Here is a 22398-nt window from a genome sequence, read left to right as displayed (position 1 = left end):
TCCTGTTGCCAGTTGCCGTTTGAGGATCAAACCCCCTCTCCATTGGATAGCTAGATGATGTTTGCTACTGGTAAAAAAAAAAATCGCTGGTTACATTAGATAGCTAGCGAACATCAGCTACTTTGGTCTCTTATTATGGGCCAGTTCTGCCTATTAAACAGTTCTCTTTTTCTCTCTGCCAGTCGCATTAAGGAAACACATCAGCTCCGATCTTACATGCACTCTTAAACATTATTCCCCACATAAAAAAATCACATTCTAAAACATTTTACTATTGCAAACACTTTTTTAAATATGCATGTGTGTGCAGCTGTGTGCAGCTTTTTGTGTACCACGAACGATGGAGAAAAATATCAAATAAGTTTAAAAAAAATAAAGCAACTGTATAGAGGGGTACATTAATTTTGAAGGTAACATAAGGTTCTAGCCACCTTTAGCTAACCTAACCAATGCTATCTAAATAACTAAGCAGGTAGGCAATTTCAAACAATAATATACTATTAGCAGCCTGAATGTCTTAAACACATTAAATGTGTGATGAGTTGTTGTTATATAGACTAAATAGTAGGATAATGAACAAGCTGTCTGTAATGGTTAATCCTTTTCTTTATAATTAACTTTAGCTGTTAGGTGTGGTATTGGTAACAACACTGGGTCATTTTACAAGCTAATGGGCTCCTTGCACTCACGGCTCTGACGCATTTCCGTTTTCAAATAATGCGGCTCGGACGTTTCCGGTTGTATTGTTTACATTCGCCTGTATAGGCAAAACGTACATTTTTTTTTACTGGCGAGAGGTCAAAATGGTCAGAAGTTAAACCAGAAATGTCAGTTTGGAGACGACTGGAAAAGCAAGCAGTGCCACTGCTTTTTAAATGGAATTATTAACGTTACAGCACCCAGGTTCCAAGTGTTTGGGAGAGGAGATCAGCTAAACGTACTTGGCTGAATGATCCACCAGCTAGCATTTTTATTATTATAGCTAGATATTATTATTATTATTATTATTGATATTATTATTATTATAGCTAGATATTATTATTATTATAGCTAGATATTATTATTATTATTATTATAGCTAGATATTATTATTATTATTATAGCTAGCATTTGTCTAATTATTTTTATGATGATTATTATAGTTAGCTTTATTATTATTACTAGCATTTTATTAGACTTCCATTTGATAACAGGAGAAACTAACAACTATCAGTAATGCACCTAGCAAGCTAGTTAGCTATACTAGCTAATGCTGAGCTGTGTGGGCTAACGTAAAATATAAGAAAAAATCTTGGTAGTGTGTAGGTATGATGTAGTTTATAGGTATATAGTTTAAAGTCTTTCTCTAGCTTTCTAGTGGAAGGCTTTACTGGTCTCCTTGACGTTGAGGTAAATTTTTAGAAGCTCTTGTAAACACCAGCTGAAAATACTGCCATAACGAGTGTATTGGAAAAGGCAAACAGGAAACGCTGGAGCAGCACTGATGAAAAGTAGTTGTGCAAAGAGCGCATTTTGCTAATGCTAATGCTCCTGCCATAGTGCTGGAAAAATCTGTAAATCTAAGCTTACTGTAAATAAACAGAAGCGCATTACACCCAAATAAACAATTTTCAGGGGAGAAATCTGTGTAGATTAACATCCAGCGCTCCAGAGAGAGAGAGAGAGAGAGAGAGAGAGAGAGAGAGAGAGAGAGAGAGAGAGAGAGAGAGAGAGAGAGAGAGAGAGAGAGAGAGAGAGAGAGAGAGAGAGAGAGAGAGAGAGAGAGAGAGAGAGAGAGAGAGACTTCTCCATACCTTCTGTAGTTCAGCTGATTCTGCTCTTCCTCCGGCGCTCCAGCTACAGACCCCGGAAGCTCAGCCTCATCCGGGTTATGGAGAGCCCCGCCCCTCCCCCCGCTATATGACATTATACCCCATCACCGCTAGAGGGAGCCCGCGAGGGAGTCCTCAATGCATGGAGCTGAATGGAGCTAAACAGCTAAAACTCTCATTTAAAACACTGTATAACTACTTCTCTGGAGTTTTCCTTTAATTTTACAAAGTAGACCAAAGTATTTCACTAAAATAGGACAGAAAATGTGCCCCTATATTTCCATTTTCTACAACTAATGTTTTTTATTTAGTAAATTTTCTAGCATTACTGCTACTGATGATGGAGCTACACACAGAGCTCATTTAAATGATTAAAACTGCAGTTTAAAAGCTTTAATACTTATCTCTGCGGTGATGAAACAGTTATAGTTGTTCTGTTTTGAGGAAATTAGTAATAATTTTATTCTATAAAGTATCAAACATTTATAAATTATTATTTTGCTAAGAATAATAATTTTTAAATGTTTGATACTTTTTAACAAATAGTACTAATTACTATGGAAAGTTCAGTGCCGTTGTTAGAGTACTAATTGTGACATTTATTCTGGCAGAAACCTTTTTTAATCTAAATTTCATTTAAAATATTATGGTTACATTTTCTTTGCATTTACCTTCTTGATGTCCTGCAGATTCTTGAAAAGGAGATCATACTGCAGCAGATCTTGTTTGTTGCTCACCTTGTCTAAAGTCTTACTATTTATGTATTCTGAAAGATTTACATAAATTGAGGTCATTCACAGCTCCTCCCTGTAAAATCACTCTCTGACATCTTAATGGACCATCCTGATATCTGTATAGAAGGGTACTTCACACTTGTAAAAGCATTTGAAACTTCATATGCAAATATCAGTTTAAAACTAATTCATTGTAAAATAAAGAAGGATTTGTTTAAGAGTTTTTTTTGTTAATAGGATGGTAAAAACAAGTTGGGGCATCACTTGAAGTTTACCATCAACAGTGAGGACCAAGTCCATCTGGTACAATTTTAGCATTTATTACATACAGTGTTAAAAAGCCTGTATCAATTTGGTGTAAATTTTTGAACAGTGTTAACTTGCATGGTAAATTTTGTCAGTACAAAATAGTTTGAATATCCATGGTGACCATCACAAAGTGAAGAATTGATTATTTAATACAAGGAGTAAGTGCTTCTCTTTGGGGTGGTCAAAATGGTATTATTGATCAATTAAGTGAACGGAGTGTCTATTTGCACCCGGGTGCAAATAGCACACACTGCTATGTACACCCGGGTGCAAATAGCATGTGCCTTAAGTGAAAGCTCACCTTATTCAGTTCATTTTCAGTAATCAAATTTTATTATTCAATTTTAAATTAATTATGGACTACATTATTTCCAATAGAACTAAGCACATTAAGAATAATTTGTAAACATAGGGTTTCTTGGTGTAAAATACTGAAAGAATCCTGAAGACTTCTTAGTTCTAATGGATCTTTGCATTGAAAAAAAAGTGTTGAAAAAAATGCCAACATTGCTACTTTAACAATAGTGCTGACCTTTAAGTAAAATTTGCTAAGTGCTATTTGTAGGGGAGTTTTACGTGACTCAAGCAACCAGATGTGTTTGTCTTATATTTCTACACAGAACCTGATATAATCTGGCAACAGTAGTCTCCAACATCAGTAACTTCTTCCTTTAATATGTACAAAAAATTGTGTAAAAGTTGGCTAATGTTTTGTAGCAGAATGAAAATGCTTGCTGAATGTATTTTGGAAAAGTTATAAAAGTTTTTATCATTCAATAAAAAATAAACTCTTAAACAAATCCATTTTATTTTACAAATAATTAGTTTAAAACTGATTTTTGCATATGAATTTCAAATGTTTTTACAAGTGTGAAGTACCCTTCTATACAGAAATCAGGATGGTCTATTGTGATGTCAGAGAGTGATTTTACAGGGAGGAGCTGTGAATGACCTCCATTTATGGAAAGATTTCAGGATACATAAATAGTAGGACTTTAGACAAGGTGAGCAACAAACAAGATCTGCTGCAGTACGATCTCCTTTTCAAGAACCTGCAGGACATCAAGAAGGTAAATGCAAAGAAAATGTAACCATAATATTTTAAATGAAATTTAGATTTTAAAAAAGTTTCTACTAAAATCAATGTAACAATCGGTGCTCTAACAACGGCACTGATCTTTCCATAGTAATTACTAAGTGATATTTGTTGGAGTTGTACAGGAGCAATCAGAGAATCTCTATAGAGGAAAAAACTCATTTCAGAATCTGCTCTGAATCTCAAGCCACTTGACAGAGTCTGGAATGTATAAAAATGTATAAACAATTACTTTAGCAAAAAAATTAAAATTACTAATTTCCTCAGAACAAGTATAACTGTTTCATGAATGCAGAGATAATTATTAAAGCTTATAAACTGCAGTTTTAATCATTTTAAACATGTTCTGCACTGTAAAAAGTGTATTTGAGAAGTAGTTGAAGTAATGTAATACTTAGAATAAATATAATTCATCTCTCTGCTTTAGTGATAAAAGTATACTTTTGTGGATTATATCAACTCAAAAATACACATTGTCCTCTGAACCTAAAATTGTGATTTCAATAAAAGCGCATCTGTTAAGTTTTGCTTGTGCGTCTGACGTCATGACGTCCATGCTTGCTGTGACGCCCACATTTTGGAGATCTTTCTCTGGCAGCTGAACCGCCATTTTTGCTCTCTCCGTTTGGACTTGGAAGAAGGTGAGTCTTAGGCAAATTATCTTATATTTTTCATTAAATAATGTGGAATGTTTGATATGAAGTGATCCACTATAGTTGGTTAATCTGTTTTTACATTTTCGCGAACTCGCTTAACCGAACCAGCTATCGCTGTGCATGGCTTTAATGGCTAGTTAGCTCTCGCTCCACCGAACACCGGGCGGGCACAGCAGTGAGGTTTACCTGGCTTCTTTCCCACATATTCCTCACGTTCCACGCGGCACACAGACACTTGCAGAGAGCCAGCTCATATGAACCCGGGTTGGGGTCCGTAGCTGTGCAGTTAGCTAGCTAGCTCGTTAGCGCGGTACAATAAACCGTGTAGTTAGCTAATGTTAGCTTGCTAGCGCGGCCCAATAAGTTAGCTAGCTCGCTAGCGCGGCCCAATAAGTTAGCTAGCTAGCTCGCTATCGCGGCCCAATAAGTTAGCTAGCTCGCTAGCGCGGTCCAATAGGTTAGCTAGCTAGCTCGCTAGCGCGGCCCAATAAGTTGTGCAGTTAGCTAGCTAACTCGCTAGCGCGTTCAAATACATTAGCTAGCTCGCTAGCGCGGTCCATTAAACCTTGTAGTTAGCTAACGTTAGCTCGCTAGCGCGGTCCAATAGGTTGTGCAGTTAGTTAGCTAACTCGCTAGCGTGTTCAAATACATTAGCTAGCTCGCTAGCGCGGTCCATTAAACCTTGCAGTTAGCTAACGTTAGCTTGCTAGCGCGGCCCAATAAGTTGTGCAGTTAGCTAGCTAACTCGCTAGCGCGTTCAAATACATTAGCTAGCTCGCTAGCGCGGCCCAATAAGTTGGGCAGTTAGCTAGCTAACTCGCTAGCGCGTTCAAATACATTAGCTAGCTCGCTAGCGCGGCCCATTAAACCTTGTAGTTAGCTAACGTTAGCTCGCTAGCACGGTCCAATAGGTTGTGCAGTTAGTTAGCTAACTCGCTAGCGTGTTCAAATACATTAGCTAGCTCGCTAGCGCGGTCCATTAAACCTTGCAGTTAGCTAACGTTAGCTTGCTAGCGCGGCCCAATAAGTTGTGCAGTTAGCTAGCTAACTCGCTAGCGCGTTCAAATACATTAGCTAGCTCGCTAGCGCGTTCAAATACATTAGCTAGCTCGCTAGCGCTGTCCATTAAACCTTGCAGTTAGCTAACGTTAGCTCGCTAGCGCGGTCCAATAGGTTGTGCAGTCAGTTAGCTAACTCGCTAGCGCGGTCAAATACGTTAGCTAGCTCGCTAGCGTGTCAATTATACCTTGCAGTTAGCTAATGTTAGCTCGCTAGCGCGGTCCAATAGGTTGTGCAGTTAGCTAGCTAACTCGCTAGCGCGGTCAAATACGTTAGCTAGCTCGCTAGCGCGTCCATTAAACCTTGCAGTTAGTTAATGTTAGCTCGCTAGCGTGGTCCAATAGGTTGTGCAGTTCCCAAGCTAACTCGCTAACTTTTAGAAAAAAAAAGTGCGACGGTGTGCTTTACATATATTTGTCTATAGCGCTTTCAAAATAGCAGTGCAGTTAGCTAGCTAGCTAGCTAGCTCGCTATCGCGGCCCAATAAGCCGTGCAGTTAGCTCGCTAACTTTCAGAAAAGTGGTTAGCTAATACAAGCTGCTGCAGCATCGACCCTTTGCGAATAAGACTGAACTCTGTTAGCTAGCTAGGTAACTAGCTTCCTTAGATGTGTTTGACTCGTAGGATAGAAATTAACACCATGTTAAATATATGTTTTTATATAAACGTGTGTCTAATATATATATTTTTTGTTTGTTTTGATTGTTGGTGAATTCAGGCCTGGGAACACGACTCCTTAGACCACCTAAGGTAAGCTAATTGATGGTGCTCACACATAACATTGTAGTAATCCCAATTCAAATGGGAAAGAATGAAACATTATTATTACTATTAGACTTTCACTCTGAATTATACAAATGTTCTGAACTTATATTTTTTATGAGTAACAAGTTCCCTTTAGTTCACGTGTGAATCAGATAAATTGATTAATTCATACGACAGAACTATTGTAATTGAAATTTTTTTGTTGTAAATTAACTTCTCAAATTAGTCTAATCAGCAGCCTTACCTTTTCATTCAAAACGTTTGTATGTAATTTATTGCATACAAAGGCATGCCTAGTAAAGCCCCTTTCTTTGTTCTTCCAGTGTGGTACTGCATGTGGAGATGCAAAGACTGTGGGGGGGATTTTACAAGAAGATCTGAACTGCTGAAGCACTACAAGCTAAATCATAGACATTACGGTCGGGGTCACACCTATCCATGCACTTACTTAAATTGTTCATGTAGACTGAAGACCTGGAATGCCTTACTGAGCCATTTGTCCAGAAATCACCCCGCTCAAAGAACAAATGCCCTATCCACATTCAAATGCCTTGTTTGTGGTTATAATCAACTTTCCGGTGAAAGGGAATATTTCCAACACATCTTTCAGCATCTTAAAAATAAGGAGACTGTAACGTGTGTGTTCCAAAACTGTGAATATAAAACTAACATTTATGAGAACTTTAAAAGCCACAAGTACAGAAAACACTCTGGTACCGTGAACATCTTTAAGCCGGAAATATGTTCTGTGGAAGAATCTAGTGCCAGTGTGACTAATGACATTTCAGATGTGGAAAGTGTAGGGAGCATTGTCAATTTAGATACTGATTTGGGCATTGGGGTTGCTGAAAACTTGGAGAAGGACATTGAACTTAAGATTGCTTCAATCCTCCTTAAGTTAGAAAATGTCTATCTTGTGTCTAATGCAGCAGTAGATGAGCTTTTGCAGGAGTTTAGCTATTTAATTGGATCTCTTTCTCTGCCAATTACTCAACAGACTGTTAGCAATGTATTACAAGATCATGGATGCCAGTTTGACATACCACTGGTTGAAAAGCTAGCAAGTGCACTCAGTGAGACAAACCCTGTTAAAAAAGCAATTGGTAAAAAAGGTCCCCTTTCCAGTGCTTGGAGGCGAAAGGCTTACTATAAGAAGCACTTTAATGTAGTGGAACCAGTGGAATATATCCTTGACCAAAAGAATAACAAGTCATTCCAGTATGTTTCAATTTTAAAGACTTTGCAGCAAATTCTGGACTGTCAGACAATTTTGGATCAGGCTGTTAATTTGACTACTGTAGATAAAGAGCCTCAGAGAACATGTGTGCAAGCTTACAGATCTTTTTTTGATGGTGATTTTTTTAAAGATAATGGGCTGTTGTCTAAGCAGGAAAGTATTTCATTGATATTATACATTGATGAGTTTGAAATATGTAACCCCCTCGGTACATCCAAAAGGAAGCATAAAATTTGTGGAGTTTATTGGATTCTGGGAAATTTGCCACCAGCTTGTAGCTCTGCTTTGTCCTCCATCTATTTGGCTGCTTTAATCAAAAGTAATGACCTGAAATACTATGGCTATGAGAAAGTGTCAGAGCCCTTAATTAAAGATCTTACTGTTTTGGAGCAGTATGGGATATTTGTAACGAAGTTGGGCAGAACCGTAAAAGGTACAGTTCAGAGTGTGGTTGCTGACAATCTCGGTGCGCACAGTATTGCTGGATTTGTTGAAAATTTCTCAGGGTCCTATGTATGTAGATTTTGCACTGCCGAAAAATCAGAGTTTCAGGCTAACGAAGTGAGAAGTGGCACATTTACTTTGAGAACCAAGGAAGTTCATGCAGATCATTTAAGAATCCTTGATGAAAATCAGTTGGACAGTTACTGTGGTGTGAAATCAAATTGTACTCTGTCAAAGCACCTCACATATTTTAATGTTACCACTGGGTTTCCTCCAGATATAGTGCACGACCTTTTTGAAGGAATTGTTCCTTTTGAACTTGCACTTTGTCTCAGTGTGTTTGTCAAAAAAAAGTATTTCACTTTATGTGCATTGAATGAAATTATATCCTCTTTCAATTTTAAGTGGGCTGACAAAGCCAATCGACCTCATCCTGTGGCTCTTAATTTTGGAACAAAAAAAACGGTAGGAGGAAATGCTCACGAGAACTGGAGTTTAATCAGATTTTTACCTTTGTTGATTGGGCAGAGCGTTCCTTGTGAGGAGCCAGCTTGGCAGATCTTAACAGACCTAAAGGACATTGTTGATCTTGTCGTCAGTCCTGTTCATACTGAAGACTCAATCGCCTATCTTGATTTTAAGGTATCTGAGCATAGAATACGATTTCAAGAAGTTTTTCCTAGTTGTATTCTCAAACCTAAGCATCATTTTTTGGAGCACTATCCACACTTGATACGTCAGTTTGGTCCACTTGTTGCTCTGTGGACGATGCGCTTTGAAGCTAAGCATAGCTTTTTTAAAAGAATTGTGAGAAATATCAGGTGCTTCAAAAATGTGCTACATTCCCTGTCTGAGCGGCATCAGTATCAGATTGCCCATCATTTACATGCATGCAGTTTTACCAGACCTCTACTGGAAGTGACCAATGTTTCCACTGTTCATATCGATGTTCTTAACAGGGAAATCTCAAGTGCTCTGAAACAGAAGTCAAGTTTGGACTTGGTGTGTTTGGCAAAATGTGTGACGTATAATGGACTAAACTACAAGTGTGGGATGATCTTGATTCATGGCTCACTAGGAGGACTGCCAGAGTTCAGTGAAATCCTCCAAATGGTGATTCTGCAGGACAAGTTAATGTTCATTGTGAAGACGCTCAGTGGATGGTATGTGGAACACTACAGAGCCTTCGATCTCAAAACATCCCCAGACAAGGAAGTGAAACTTGTTGAGCCACAAGAGCTACTTGATGCTTACCCACTGGCAGACTACAAAATTGGAAGGATGCGACTTGTTACATTAAAGAGATACGTCCATGTTTAAAGGGTGAGGTCTATGAATATGCACGTTATTTTATTGAACAGGAAAGCGAAAGCAAGCCTCAAATTGCTATTGGTTTCAAAAAACGAGTACACAAATATCATTTTTTGAGTAGTGAAGTTACCAACAACATATCTGCAAAATGCCTATATTTGTTTGTACATATTTAATGAGATGTAGTGTTTTGGTTTGTTCATTTTTTTATGTCCAGTAGTACAGTATTATCAATTGTGTAATGAGCAATTTTTTATCTTCATGTATCTGAAAGAAGAATTCTGGTGTTAAATTGAGTTAAGGTGTAGTGAAACATGGTAGAGTACTAACCTTTGTTGATTCTCTCCTTCCTTCTCCTATAGTTTTCTGAGATCCAGTATTTTGTGCTTTTTGCTCAGCTGGCTTCTCATAATGGGCGATTAGGGGCATCCACTTACCTCTGAAGGTAAATCGCGTTTTACACTATCTAGGCTCAATGTAGTTCCACACCTCGTTGGTAGAATTCAGAGAGTGCTGGCATCTACAACAAGGCATTAAGAATTTTGAAAATGTGCTGGAAGGTAATTTAAATTTTACTACATCGCCATCTTAGTTAAGGCATGGCAAGTCGAGCGTTGTGCTACGCGATGTAAACAAACTATTTAAATAAACCTCCTGCGCATTTTCAGAGTTCTCAGTGCCTTGTTTTAGATGCCAGCACTCTCCAGATTCTGTCAAGGAAGTGGGGAGCTACTTTCAGCCTGGATATTGGTGTAAAAAGCGATTTATCCTCAGAGGCAAGGCGATGCCCCGATAAACATGTTCTGAAGTCATCTGAGCAAAAAGCATAAAATTAGTGGATCTTGGAAAGCTGTGAGCATGGAGGTGAGATTTAACAAAAGTAAGTACTCACATTTTACTACACCCAAAGTCAATTTAAAGGAGAATTCCAGTGTTAAAGTACTCTTTAGTAGTACTCCTTGAAAGGACTACATCTGATATGGTTGTAACTGTTTCTTTTTCTCTTTTCAGACTGCCATGGCTAGATTGAAACCTGCAAGACTAAAGGTCATTTTGGGGGAGAACAACACTGAAAAACTGACCCTTCCAAATGGCATACCAGAGTCACTAGATGAGCTTCACAGCAAGATAAAGACTGTTTTTGGGATTGAGGGCAACATCAGATTGCAATACATGGACAGAGATTTTGACAATGAATTCTTTAATCTAAATTCAACCAGTGAGCTTCAGGATTTGGGAACAATCAAGGTGATCCAGGAACAAACAAATCCACCTTTAAACACTGCCAATGAGACCACCTCATCCCATTTGGTTTCATTTGATTCTGACGACAATGCTTCATTGACATCAGCTGACACTGTAATTATCTCATCCCCTGAGTCTGTGTCCTCTCGAACACAACAGTGGCCAGAAGACTTTCCAGTTCCCAAATTTTCGTACGACACTGAACTACAACTAGAAACGGGGAATTTGGAGTATCACACAAGTAACAAAATGTTGACAGTCAGCTCCCGTGTTAAGTCTGATATCCTAAATAGACTAGCAGAACAGATCTACAAATACAAAGCCTACCCAGAGGATATACATTTCTGCATCGTTTCAGAGGCCTTAATTAAGAAGTACCCTTGTTTGAGAGAACCTGGCTCTTTCAATGGCTGCTACGGCTGGAAACAGCGGTTGAAGTACAAAATGGGAAACTACAGAACTCAGCTCAAGTTGCAGGGGTGTCCAGAGCTGTCTGTAAATTCCCTCAAATCCAAAGCTGCTACAGATGCCTTCCCTGCTAAAAAAGTGAAGAGGCCAAAACGAGCTGAAGCTAACTTCTATCCGTCCCTTCCTACCGGTGAGACTCTAGAAAGCCTTGAAAAAGAGAGACTTGAACTTCTCACAGAGGTCAGGATACGGAGGAATGAAAGGGTTATCACTGGCAAAATGGCACACACTTTTGCCTACAGACGTCAGGAGGTGGTGAACCAGGAACCCAGCATTAAGGACTTTAAGGATAGATGGCCTGCACTGTTTCAACAGAAGGAGGTGATAATTAAACTAAAATCAATATATGTGTGTTTTGTTTATTACATGATGTGTGTGGTATGTTTTTTTTTCTCCTTTATTTAGGATGCCCTATTCACAGGATTTATTTGTTGTTTTAGATCAATGCAGAGTTCCAAAGGCTCATGGCTGTTCCACTGGAGGAGAGGTTCATAGCCCAGCTCGACCACCACACAAGCCAGCTGATCAAAATCATTCGTGCCAAAGGAGGAGCAACACATCAAAAGACTGCTGACATCATGACTATTTTGGACCAGGTATATTTGTAACCATACATGAAGACCCTTTGTGTCATTTGTAGTTAGTAGTATTCACAGGGTCCCTGTCCTGATATATACATTACTTTGGGCAGGTCAGCATTAAGTCATGACCAGGGTGTGTTTTCAGCTACAATATTATCATTGCTTTCATACTGAAACTTTAGTTTCACATGCCCCCAATGTCTTATTGTCACTTCATAACCAAGCCTTGTTAAACAAGAATATTCTGGTGTTTGATTCGTTCCACAAAATTGTAATGGCAGATGTATGATGTTAGGGACAGTGTTTAAATTGATTAATTGGCCATGTCTTATGAAGGCTAAACAATGCTGGACTGACTTGAGTCCAGCCTCCTGGATTAAATGTCACTTTTTACACAATTCTAGGCAGATGTCACCGGTACTCAATAATATTGCCAACATTTTTGCAAATTGTGAATATTATACCCTAAATATCGTCCCATATCACACGTCCCTAATTATCACAAGGGTGCTACTCTTTGCTGTTTTATCTGTCTGTAGCTGTTTATTTATTTTACTTCAATCTGGATATATGGAGATATATTGAGCATTATTAGTATCATTACATTCTGGATTATTGACTTCTGTTACAATCTGACATTCTTGTATTTTTTAATATCTCAGGGGTGTGCCATATTTTATCGTATGCAATAATAAAATGTAATTTGCAACCAAACAATGTATTTTGGCAAGTTGGTGTATTCTACAGAAAATATATTTTGCAATGTCAGATATTTCTAATATTGTACAGTCCTAATTAAAGTTGTTGTTGTTGTTGTTGTTCTAGACTGAGGACATTCATCTTCGGAGAGAGTGTGTGCTGAAAGCTATAATCATCTTCCTGGGTGAAAATGCAGATGACCTGATCAAGGAATATCATGTACGTTTCAACAACCAATATGTGTGTCATCTCTTGTCAGAGAGGAAACTCAATGTTCTAGATTTTCAGCTATCCTGTATCATGTAAAAGAATGATTCTTAACTAATCTGTAACTCTTAAAGTTAAGTGATTTTTCACAAGGAAGCCATCTTGTAATGCTCATTCCTGGTTCACACTATACGCAAGTTGGCAGGTTATGTCGTTCAAACTACATGACTGCAGGATTTACATAAATGTCAATGACCATGCAGAAGATATGTTGGTTCTCTCTTTGCAATCTTGATATTAAACCTGCAGAATGTTTGACGGGTGCCTGTGATTGGTCTGCAATCAGTTGGTGACTGCTCAGAGTGAGCATCTTTCAGCAGTTTACATTTCATGAATAAGCGAGATTGCAAATTTGCCTCTGAGCATTTTTTTTTTTGTTTGCATTGTTGACTGAAAATCCTGTGAAATTGTGTGAACTATACCTAAATGAGAGATCGTATAAAATACTTATTTTTACAGTAGTTTTTTTATGTTATGTTTAAAAAAAAATAGACTTTCTTCTTTTCCTCTTTTGACTTTGGCAATCATGAGTTTTGTGGCTGAACATGTATTAAAAACATGGTCCCTTTTGGCTTATTTTAGTGACATTTTTTGTAGCCAATTTATTAAATAATTGTGTAGCCTTAACCTTTCAAAAACTGTGGAAGTAGATAATCCATCTGTGTAGTAATGTCCAAGTTAACGTAAACTGCCACTCAAGCCTCTTTTCCCTTTTTTAGTATACAGTTACTTCGTAATATGAAGTATTTCTAGTATCTAATTTTTTTTCCCATGTAACCTTTTTTTAGGACTTGGATGATGCTCAGGGGGACCTGGAACAGCAGACCATTGCTGTGTTTGTCATTCGAAGAGGGGGGGGGTGGAGCACAGGAGCCGCCAGAAGACGTTGGCATTGTCATTGAGGGTGTGACTGTGTTGCATGAACTGTCCTCAGTGGCCTCAGCTTGTGCCCTGCTCCTAGGTTTGATATATGTGCTAAACCTAGCATATCCAAAACCCCTCCGGTTCAGTTTTGAAGTGCTCCAAAAAATCATCATGCAACTTGAGCAGCAGAAGATGTCCCCAAAAGTCCAAAACCTCTGTGTTAGACTTTGAAGTTAGCTTACATTAGCTGAGAATTTGTTTGAGCTCAATAGGGGGGGTGGGGAGTTCTTCACAGTTTTTCAGTTTAAATTTCTTTAGATGTTACAGCTATGTTTGGGCAGTTTATTAGTAACACTGTGGAGCTGCGACTCTCTGCTGCTGCTGTCTTCTCCCAGTAACTTCTTTTTTTCTTCTCATTGACAAGTGTACAGTTTTGATGGCTGTTCTTACAGTCTCATTGAATCTCTTATCGGATATGTATCAGATTTCAGTAACTCATGCTGAAGTGGGAAATGGAATTGAATTTTATTTATTTATTTATTTTTATTTTTTTTGCTGGTAACAAAAATACAAAGGATATGGGTTACATGTGACATAAAGGTCCGAGTTGGGACGCATTTACTGGCACAAAACATGTTTTCCTACTGCACTGTGCAAGAGTTGAGGCTTTTTCACAAATCTTTGTAGGAGCAAGAGTTTTTTGTTGTCCATGTATTTCATTTTAATGCATTTCAAAACCCGTTAAACTGAAACAAAAGGAAGCATCTTTTCTTAAAGTGCTCACGGAAATAGTCATGCAACTTAAGCACAGATATTTGGCCTTTTTTCATGTGTTGAATCTTTTCTATGTTTTAACGTACATATTGGATTTGCTCTACCGCAATGTGGAAAAGCCTTAGCTCTGATTATGCGCACATTTTTGCAGGGGCACATTATTGCTTGTTCCAATTGGTTTCTGTTTTGCTATTTTTCGAGAAAGGTAGAAACATTTTCTGAGCTGATGGTTTCAATTGTTATAATCGATGTATGAAACTTGAAGTGCCTTAACATGTAGTTTGAAATGATTTGAGAAGCTGGAATTGTGGAATATTTAGATAATTTGTTACTGTTTGTGCTACATTTGTTGACCTCTTAAATTCATATGGGTTCTATGCTATTTTTAAATGTTTAAGCATGTTTTGCATGTGTGTTAAGAGGAAGGGACAAATTACATCTGTTTTATGCAGGTTTTATGCAGATTTTATGCAGATTTTTGAGCTGTGAACTTTGCTTACAGAATAAAATGTGAAACATTGGACTTAAGTGGTGGGTTTTTTTTGTTTTGTTTTTTCCCTAACCAACTTAATTTGTTTTTATTTTTGGACTTAAATTTAATAACATTTAAGAAACTAAAATGCTACCTTATTTGAAATCATACTTTTAAATTGTGAAGCACAATAATTTTACTTTTAAGTAAAGCACATATTTAAGTTGGATAAACTGGATAATTTAAGTTGATTTGCCTTAAATTTAAGTTGAGATAATGAAAACTGTCAACTTGAAAGTAATCAAATAATTATGTTGCGCTAACTTAAAGGAATTGTGTTAATCTAACTTATTTATTTAATTTGGAAAAACTTAATTTATTTATGTGTTACCAATTGAAGTAATTTTTTTAAGTTGGTCCAACAATTCTCTTTTTTCAGTGTGTGTGTAACTCCAGCATCAGTAGCAGTAATGCTAGTAAATCTACTGAATAAAAAACATTAGTTTTAGAAAATGGAAATAAACGGTTTTGTTTTCTTTCCTATTTGAGTGAAATACTTTGTTCTACTTTGTAAAATTAAAGGAAAACTCCAGAGAAGTAGTTATACAGTGTTTTAAATGAGAGTTTTAGCTTTTTAGCTCCATTCAGCTCCATGCATTGAGGACTCCCTCGCGGGCTCCCTCTAGCGGTGTTGGGGTATAATGTGATATAGCGGGGGAGGGGGCGGGGCTCTACATAACGAGGATAACGGAGCCTCACACTCCTGCCCTCCCTCCCTCCCCCACATCACTAATCCATACCTGAGATACATCTGAACTAAATCTGAGATAAACCAGTTCTGTGTAAATTCCTTATTAAGTTTGTGTAATATGTCTCTATTTCTCAGTTACTCTAGTGTAGTTTAGTTTAGTTTCAAAATGTCCTTCTTCTAAATTGAACAGCAAGTTCACCACAACAGTTGCTGGAAAGTCATGTGACTTTCCCGATTGTAAAATATTAAATGTAAGAACTGAAGATTCAGTGATTTTAGTGATTATAGCGAGGGGACGTTCAGGTAAGAAGTGTAATTTCGTAACATTAATTGGCTTACTTATTTAACAGATAGTAATAGTAAACATAACTGTAAGCAAATTAAAATATCTTTAGCCCCGCTGTTTTTAAGAAATCCTAGTTAAACCATTACTGTGGAATACAGTCTCCAGCTCCTTCTTTGCTGATATTTTAATAATAATAATATTAATAATAATAATAATAATAATTTGCCATCAAGCTGCCGGCGCTCAGAGGAAGTCCTGCTCCCTCCAGGTGGGTAGATGGCGCTCTCTCCCCACAACACTAAATAGTGAAATCGGCGACACAAGTCGCTGTGCTTTCCTCAGAGTGCGCTGTGATGCTACTCTGCGATGCTACAAAGAGTCAGTGGCTGACTTCACATGTACTGGAGGAAGCATGTGTTAGTCTTCACCCTCCTGGTGTGTTGGGGCATCACTAGTGAAAGGGCTGAGTAACTGGCTTTGTAAATTGTGGAGAAAATAATTTCTAATTTCTGAAAATTATATAAGTAAAATAGTAAAAATAAAACTCACCTCTATCACATTCTGTGCTAAATACATATGTTTAGGACCCTGTACGTTTTATTCTCTGTACATTTTCCTCCTGAACATCACTGGATCCTCTCAAATACAAGATCATTTAAGTGTCGTAATTAGAATAATGCTAAAGTTTAGCTAATGCTACAGCGCACTGAACTGACCTCACAGCACAGCAGCACAGAATGGGAGGAGACTATCAGAGATATGACACTGGCTGTAGAGCTCCGGTCAGATCATGATTTGGATTATTCTTCTTCTTCACAGAGGATCATTCAAAGTATCTAAATATCTCACAGACTTTCTGCTCACAGACTTTGACACTTGGCTGTGATACAGTGTTTCGAACCAATGCATGTCGTTTTTTTGACACATGCCTCAAAGCTTCAGATTAAAGGGTATCATCACTATTTCTTTCTTTCTTCAGCTTCCAGTGAGACCACAACAGAATCAAGACTGTCTGAGCAGTGGGTAGTCCTTATAAAGGTACTAAACAGGTGTCAGGTGCCTTAATATTGCAAGTGGAAAAAGGTGGCCTCCCTCTAGTGGCTGGAGGACCACGAGCGCCCCCGCCCCTTACACTTTGGGCTTAAAATGGGATAAAAGTACAGAAGCCTTTATGGTAATATGAAGATGTCCCAGTAGTTTTGTTAATACAGTGTAACTGACTTCGGCAGTTCTCTTCAGTAAACTGACCTGCTTTTATTTGAATATTCAATGGAATTTCTCTTTGTGTTTTCCAGAAATGAAAATATTCTCCTGAAATTCATCACCAACAACCAGGATATTTAACAAAGAGCAAAGTTAAACTGCTGAAAGAGGTGAAGCACAAGCCGTCCAGAAGAATCTCCAGAACACACAGAAATTGTTTGATACATTTAACAGACAAATGAAGCCAAGTCCCGACATGGAGAAACATCAGAACTCTGTCAAGAGTTTTACTAAACAGAGTAATCTCAAAAAACACCAGCGCATTCACACAGGAGAGAAACCACATCACTGCTCAGACTGTGGAAAGAGTTTTACTAGACAGAGTAATCTCAAAATACACCAGCGCATTCACACAGGAAAGAAACCGTATCACTGCTCAGACTGTGGGAACAGTTTTACTACACAGAGTCATCTCAAACTGCACCAACGCATTCACACAGGAGAGAAACCGTATCACTGCTCAGACTGTGGGAACAGTTTTAATCGACAGAGTCATCTCCAACGACACCAGCGCATTCACACAGGAGAGAAACCATATTACTGTTCAGACTGTGGGAAGAGTTTTGCTACACAGAGTGATCTTAAAAAACACCAGCGCATTCACACAGGCGAGAAACCGTATTACTGCTCAGACTGTGGGAAGGGTTTTATTACACTGAGTCATCTCAAACAGCATCAGCGCATTCACACAGGAGAGAAACCATATCACTGCTCAGACTGTGAGAAGAGTTTTAATATACAGAGTAATTTAAAAAAACACCAGCGCATTCACACAGGAGAGAAACCACATCACTGCTCAGACTGTGGGAAGAGTTTTACTAAACAAAGTGATCTCAAAATACATCAGCGCATTCACACAGGAGAGAAACCGTATCACTGCTCAGACTGTGGGAAGAGTTTTACTAGACAGAGTAATCTCAAAATACACCAGCGCATTCACACAGGAAAGAAACCGTATCAATGCTCAGACTGTGGGAACAGTTTTACTACACAGAGTCATCTCAAACTGCACCAACGCATTCACACAGGAGAGAAACCGTATCACTGCTCAGACTGTGGGAACAGTTTTACTGCACCGAGTCATCTCAAACTGCATCAGCGCATTCACTCAGGAGAGAAACCGTATCACTGCTCAGACTGTGGGAACAGTTTTAATCGACAGAGTCATCTCCAACGACACCAGCGCATTCACACAGGAGAGAAACCGTATTACTGTTCAGACTGTGAGAAGAGTTTTGCTACACAGAGTGATCTTAAAAAACACCAGCGCATTCACACAGGCGAGAAACCGTATTACTGTTCAGACTGTGGGAAGGGTTTTATTACACAGAGTCATCTCAAACAGCATCAGCGCATTCACACAGGAGAGAAACCATATCACTGCTCAGACTGTGGGAAGAGTTTTAATATACAGAGTAATTTAAAAAAACACCAGCGCATTCACACAGGAGAGAAAATTATTTCAAATTTGTTCGAAGGCAATTAAAATCATGCAAATCATAAGAGAGGCCAACAAAATCCTTTCCAGAGGTTAAATAAAACGCTCCAGCCGTAGTTCCCATACTGAAATCAACCCATTCCAGGTTTGTGTAGCACAGTAAGGTTGCAGGCTCCTTCATTCCCTCTGCTGGTGTTCTTGTTTGTCTATGGTTCAGTCGCTCTGATTAAAAATTTGTTACCTTAGAGTGATATAGATAGGTATTTGGTTGTTGTATTACTCACGTTTTATACTCTTTTTCTTATTAGATATCGTATGTTGCTTAAGGTTTTTTTAATCTACAAAAAAACTAAAATTATCCAATCCATTTAGTTCGTTGATTGTTTTTATCCAGTAGTAAATATTATCTTTGTATTGCTTCATATTTACTCATCTGTGTGTTTTAATAAAAGGCTTTTATATTGCAGATCTGCATCTCATTGTGTTTTCTCAACATGTGTTTGACATGAAACCTATAGGCCTGAGATTGTCTTGTTATTATTTGTTAAATACTCAAAGGCGCCCAGCAAAGAAATCCAGTGTGAAATGGATTTTTGTTGAAGTGAAACATAATAGTCAATTTAAGATTGAAATTCAAAAAAAAAAAAAAAAAAAAACATTTTAATGGTTCAGGCTTAAAAGGGTTAAATATACAATTACTTCCAAAGGTAGAGTAACATGTGTTTAACTTGTATTCATATGTTTATAAAGGTCTGTATTGTGGGTGCTTGTGGGTTGTGTTGTTTTGTTTTTTTGAAGAGCATAATCATTCACCAACTACACTTAATTACCAAATTCTACATTTGAGTTATTGGCCATAGTTATTGGTAGCTAGTGTAGGTAAATGTCCAAACAAAGTATTTCCTGTTTTACCGACCATTATTATTGGTAGCTAGTCTAGTTAAATATCCAAACACAACATTTGCTATTTTACTGACCAAATGTATAATCAAAGCATTTCATGTTTTACTGACTATTATAATTGATAGCTAGCTTAGCTAAATGTACAAATGTAGCATTTTCTGTTTTAATTAATATTATTATTGTTCGCTAGCTTGCTAAATGTTCAAATACGCAATTTGCTGATTTACTGAACATAATTTGTAGCTAGCCTAACTAAATGTCCAAACAACAGTATTTCCTGTTTTACTGACTATTATAATTGGTAGCTAGCTTAGCTAAATATCCAAATAAAACATTTGTTGTTTAACTGACCATTATTATTGGTAGCTAGCCTAGCTAAATTTACAAACAAAGCAGTTGCTTTTTTTACTGACCAATGTAAATGTTTCAGTACTAGTAACAGTGTTTCACGTCTGGTAAATTTGTTTTATTTCTTGCAATTTTTTTTTCTAAATGTAATTTGTGTTCACTTTCAAGCTTTCATTCGGTATCTCACTATGGGATACACCCCTCTTGCATATTCTCATGTAGCCCCGGCTAAAATATGTAAAACTCCCTAGTTCTTAAATAGCTACACTTATAAATACAATAATAAATAAAATAATATAAATTCATAGTAATGGTTTAAAAACGAACTCAAAGGCTCAAAATAGTCATTGTGTTTGTGTAAATAGTTTAAAAAGAAAACAAAAGCCGCACAGATTACATATTTCATGTATTTTCTGTGTTAATGCAAGAAGGTTAGCTAAAAGTGATTAAGGGATCTACTGAGGGAGAAGTGCACAGGTGAGGGTGGAGTAGAGGATTGGAAGGGGCCCGCCCACGGGACGAGAGAGAACAGCGGAGATGCGGGAGTAGCAGCGCGGGAGAGGCGAGGAGGAAAAAGTTCCTCACAGGCTGAACTAAATTCACTAATAATCAGTATTAATTAAACTAACCGGTAGTTTTAAGGACACTGAAGTCCATACTGAGAGTGAGCTGGTGTATAAAGCTGGGATAATCTCTCTATAAGTAAAGTTCTGTTAGCACTGTTAGCTTAGCCAGCTCGGCTAGCTGTGTTTAGCCTCGTGTATTAGCTGCTCTGCGCTAGCCGTGAACTCTCCGCTGCAGCGCCGCTCCGACAGACTGTTCCCCGGACTGACTCGCGCTCTCTCCGCCTCCACTGAACACCAGGACCGCTAACACTGCTAACCAGAGAGCGCTCTGAGTCCCCGCGTGGATCAGAGTTCCTCTGAGGGAAAACGCTCCGTGCTGCAGGACCCCGCGCTCTGCTCCCGCTCATATTCACTGAATCTGAGGTAAATCTGAAACTCTTATTTCTGCTCGTTAGAGTAAAGCGGACATTAAGCTCCGAACCAGACCTGCACCGTTTAGTTCTGTTCATTTCATCTATAATTCTGTTCTTTATGAGTGTATTCTTTAGAGTGGGCCCACATATTTAAAGGGGACATGAAACATTTCAGTTTGTACAAGTTTTCTAAGGGATTTTTTTTATATAAAATGTTTACACACTAAATTATAATATATTTATGTTTGTTACGTTTGAGCTAGGGCGCCGCCATGTTGCCCGTGCAGCACTGGTGACGTCACGAGGTTGGTTGGTTTAAGAGCCCAGTTACAGAGCTAGCGTAAAAGAGCTTATTGTTTGTGGAGATTATGGATGAAGACGAAGCTGAACTAGGCTAACATGGAGCATTTACTCAGAGATCTTTCCTGTATAAACCTGAGCAGAACTTTTCAGATGCTTTTCTGAGAGAGAGACGTTTTTGGAGTGTCTATTCTCTCTCTACGTGGAGCCGTGCAGAACCCTGCAGCCCGTCAACAGCAGGTACTGCCATCCAGTTAACCAGCTAGTTTATATACATTTAGCTATTTAACATGCAAAGTCCAGAGTTCATTAAGACTGAATAAAACGTACATGATTTAAGTGGATATTGAAACACACAGTCGCTGTTTGGTTGATAAACCGTTCAGTTTAGAAGTTAGAAAGCTTACTGGGTACTTAGCTTCATCTAGTTAGCGTTAGCTAGTTAACTAGCGTTGGCTAGCTATGGTAAGATAGCTAGAAAAGTAGCTAACGCTAGCTATGTTATCTTTTTATTTGTCAGTTTATCTAGACTTTCGTTAACGGTACCTCTCGCTGCTCTGCTGGGTGAGCGCGGTGTTCTCGTTCCGTGCGGCTCACAGCTGCTGCTCTCATAGTAACGTTACCCTCAGTCGGACGGTCTGTACATCCCAGCTGATCAGAGGAAAAAATAAAAAAACGGAGGAAAAAAGCCTCGGACTGCAGCTTATTTATACACAGGGGCAATACAAAAGTCCCCCTCCGCTCTGCATTGAGTTTTGGTTTAGATTTTATTATCTATTGAGGAATTAATTTACAGTAGACTCCTAGATTATAGTAGTGAGGCGTTCGAGAACCAACCTTGTGACGTCACTTTCGGCGCTGGGACAAGATGGCGCTGCCCTTACTTAGGGCTGAACGATTAATTGCATTTGTGATAATCTCGGATATTTTAAAACGCGATTCTCTAACCGCACTGGCTGCGATTTGACTGGTCACGTGACTTGGGAGCGAGCCAAGCCGAGGACGAGCGGAGCATAACTGAGCAGAAGGCAGGGAGGTGGAGAAGTGAAGCCAACACAGCGCACTTTAGGGCGTTTTCACACCAGCACTATTTGGTCCGGTTAAAACGAACTCTGGTCCGTTTGTAACTTTAGTGCGGTTCGATTGAGCAGGTGTAAAAACAGTAATCGCACTGGGGTGCGGATCAAAAGAACCGGACCGAGACCAGCTAGAGGAGGTGGTCTCGGTCCAGTACCAAACGAACTCTGGAGCGGTTCGCTTGTGGTGAGAACGTGATCCGGTCTCGATCGGATCCAGCTATTAAATATAAGCCATTTATTTGAGCTAAACTGCTAAAAA

At 38.5% G+C, this 22398-nt stretch overlaps 3 protein-coding genes across 4 annotated transcripts in view; 2 read left to right on the top strand and 1 right to left on the bottom strand.

Annotated features, from left to right (window-relative positions):
* Positions 1–1857, bottom strand: part of LOC111190033 (zinc finger protein 239-like) — a 269476-nt gene extending 267619 nt beyond the window's left edge. The window contains exon 1 of the mRNA XM_049478120.1: positions 1794–1857. The gene's annotated coding sequence lies outside the window, so the exon portion shown is untranslated. The remainder of the gene's footprint in view (positions 1–1793) is intronic.
* LOC125801205 (zinc finger protein 271-like) overlaps positions 1–18874 on the top strand; it is a 184661-nt gene extending 165787 nt beyond the window's left edge. For both annotated transcript variants that reach the window (XM_049477559.1, XM_049477560.1), the window contains exon 2: positions 17125–18874. In XM_049477559.1, the coding sequence (XP_049333516.1) occupies positions 17271–18578 (1308 nt within the window). In that variant the 5' untranslated portion in view covers positions 17125–17270 and the 3' untranslated portion in view covers positions 18579–18874. The remainder of the gene's footprint in view (positions 1–17124) is intronic.
* LOC125801192 (uncharacterized) lies at positions 4520–14843 on the top strand. The gene is made up of 6 exons (XM_049477508.1): positions 4520–4591; positions 6384–6415; positions 10434–11456; positions 11576–11731; positions 12542–12634; positions 13471–14843. Exons 3-6 carry the CDS (start codon positions 10440–10442, stop codon positions 13582–13584), a joined length of 1380 nt encoding a protein of 459 aa, XP_049333465.1. The 5' UTR covers positions 4520–4591; positions 6384–6415; positions 10434–10439; the 3' UTR covers positions 13585–14843.
* Positions 18875–22398: the final 3524 nt, after the last annotated feature.

Source organism: Astyanax mexicanus, chromosome 4 (genome assembly GCF_023375975.1).
Source record: "Astyanax mexicanus isolate ESR-SI-001 chromosome 4, AstMex3_surface, whole genome shotgun sequence".
Lineage (NCBI taxonomy): Eukaryota > Metazoa > Chordata > Actinopteri > Characiformes > Acestrorhamphidae > Astyanax > Astyanax mexicanus.
This window is presented reverse-complemented; position numbering and strand designations above follow the sequence as displayed.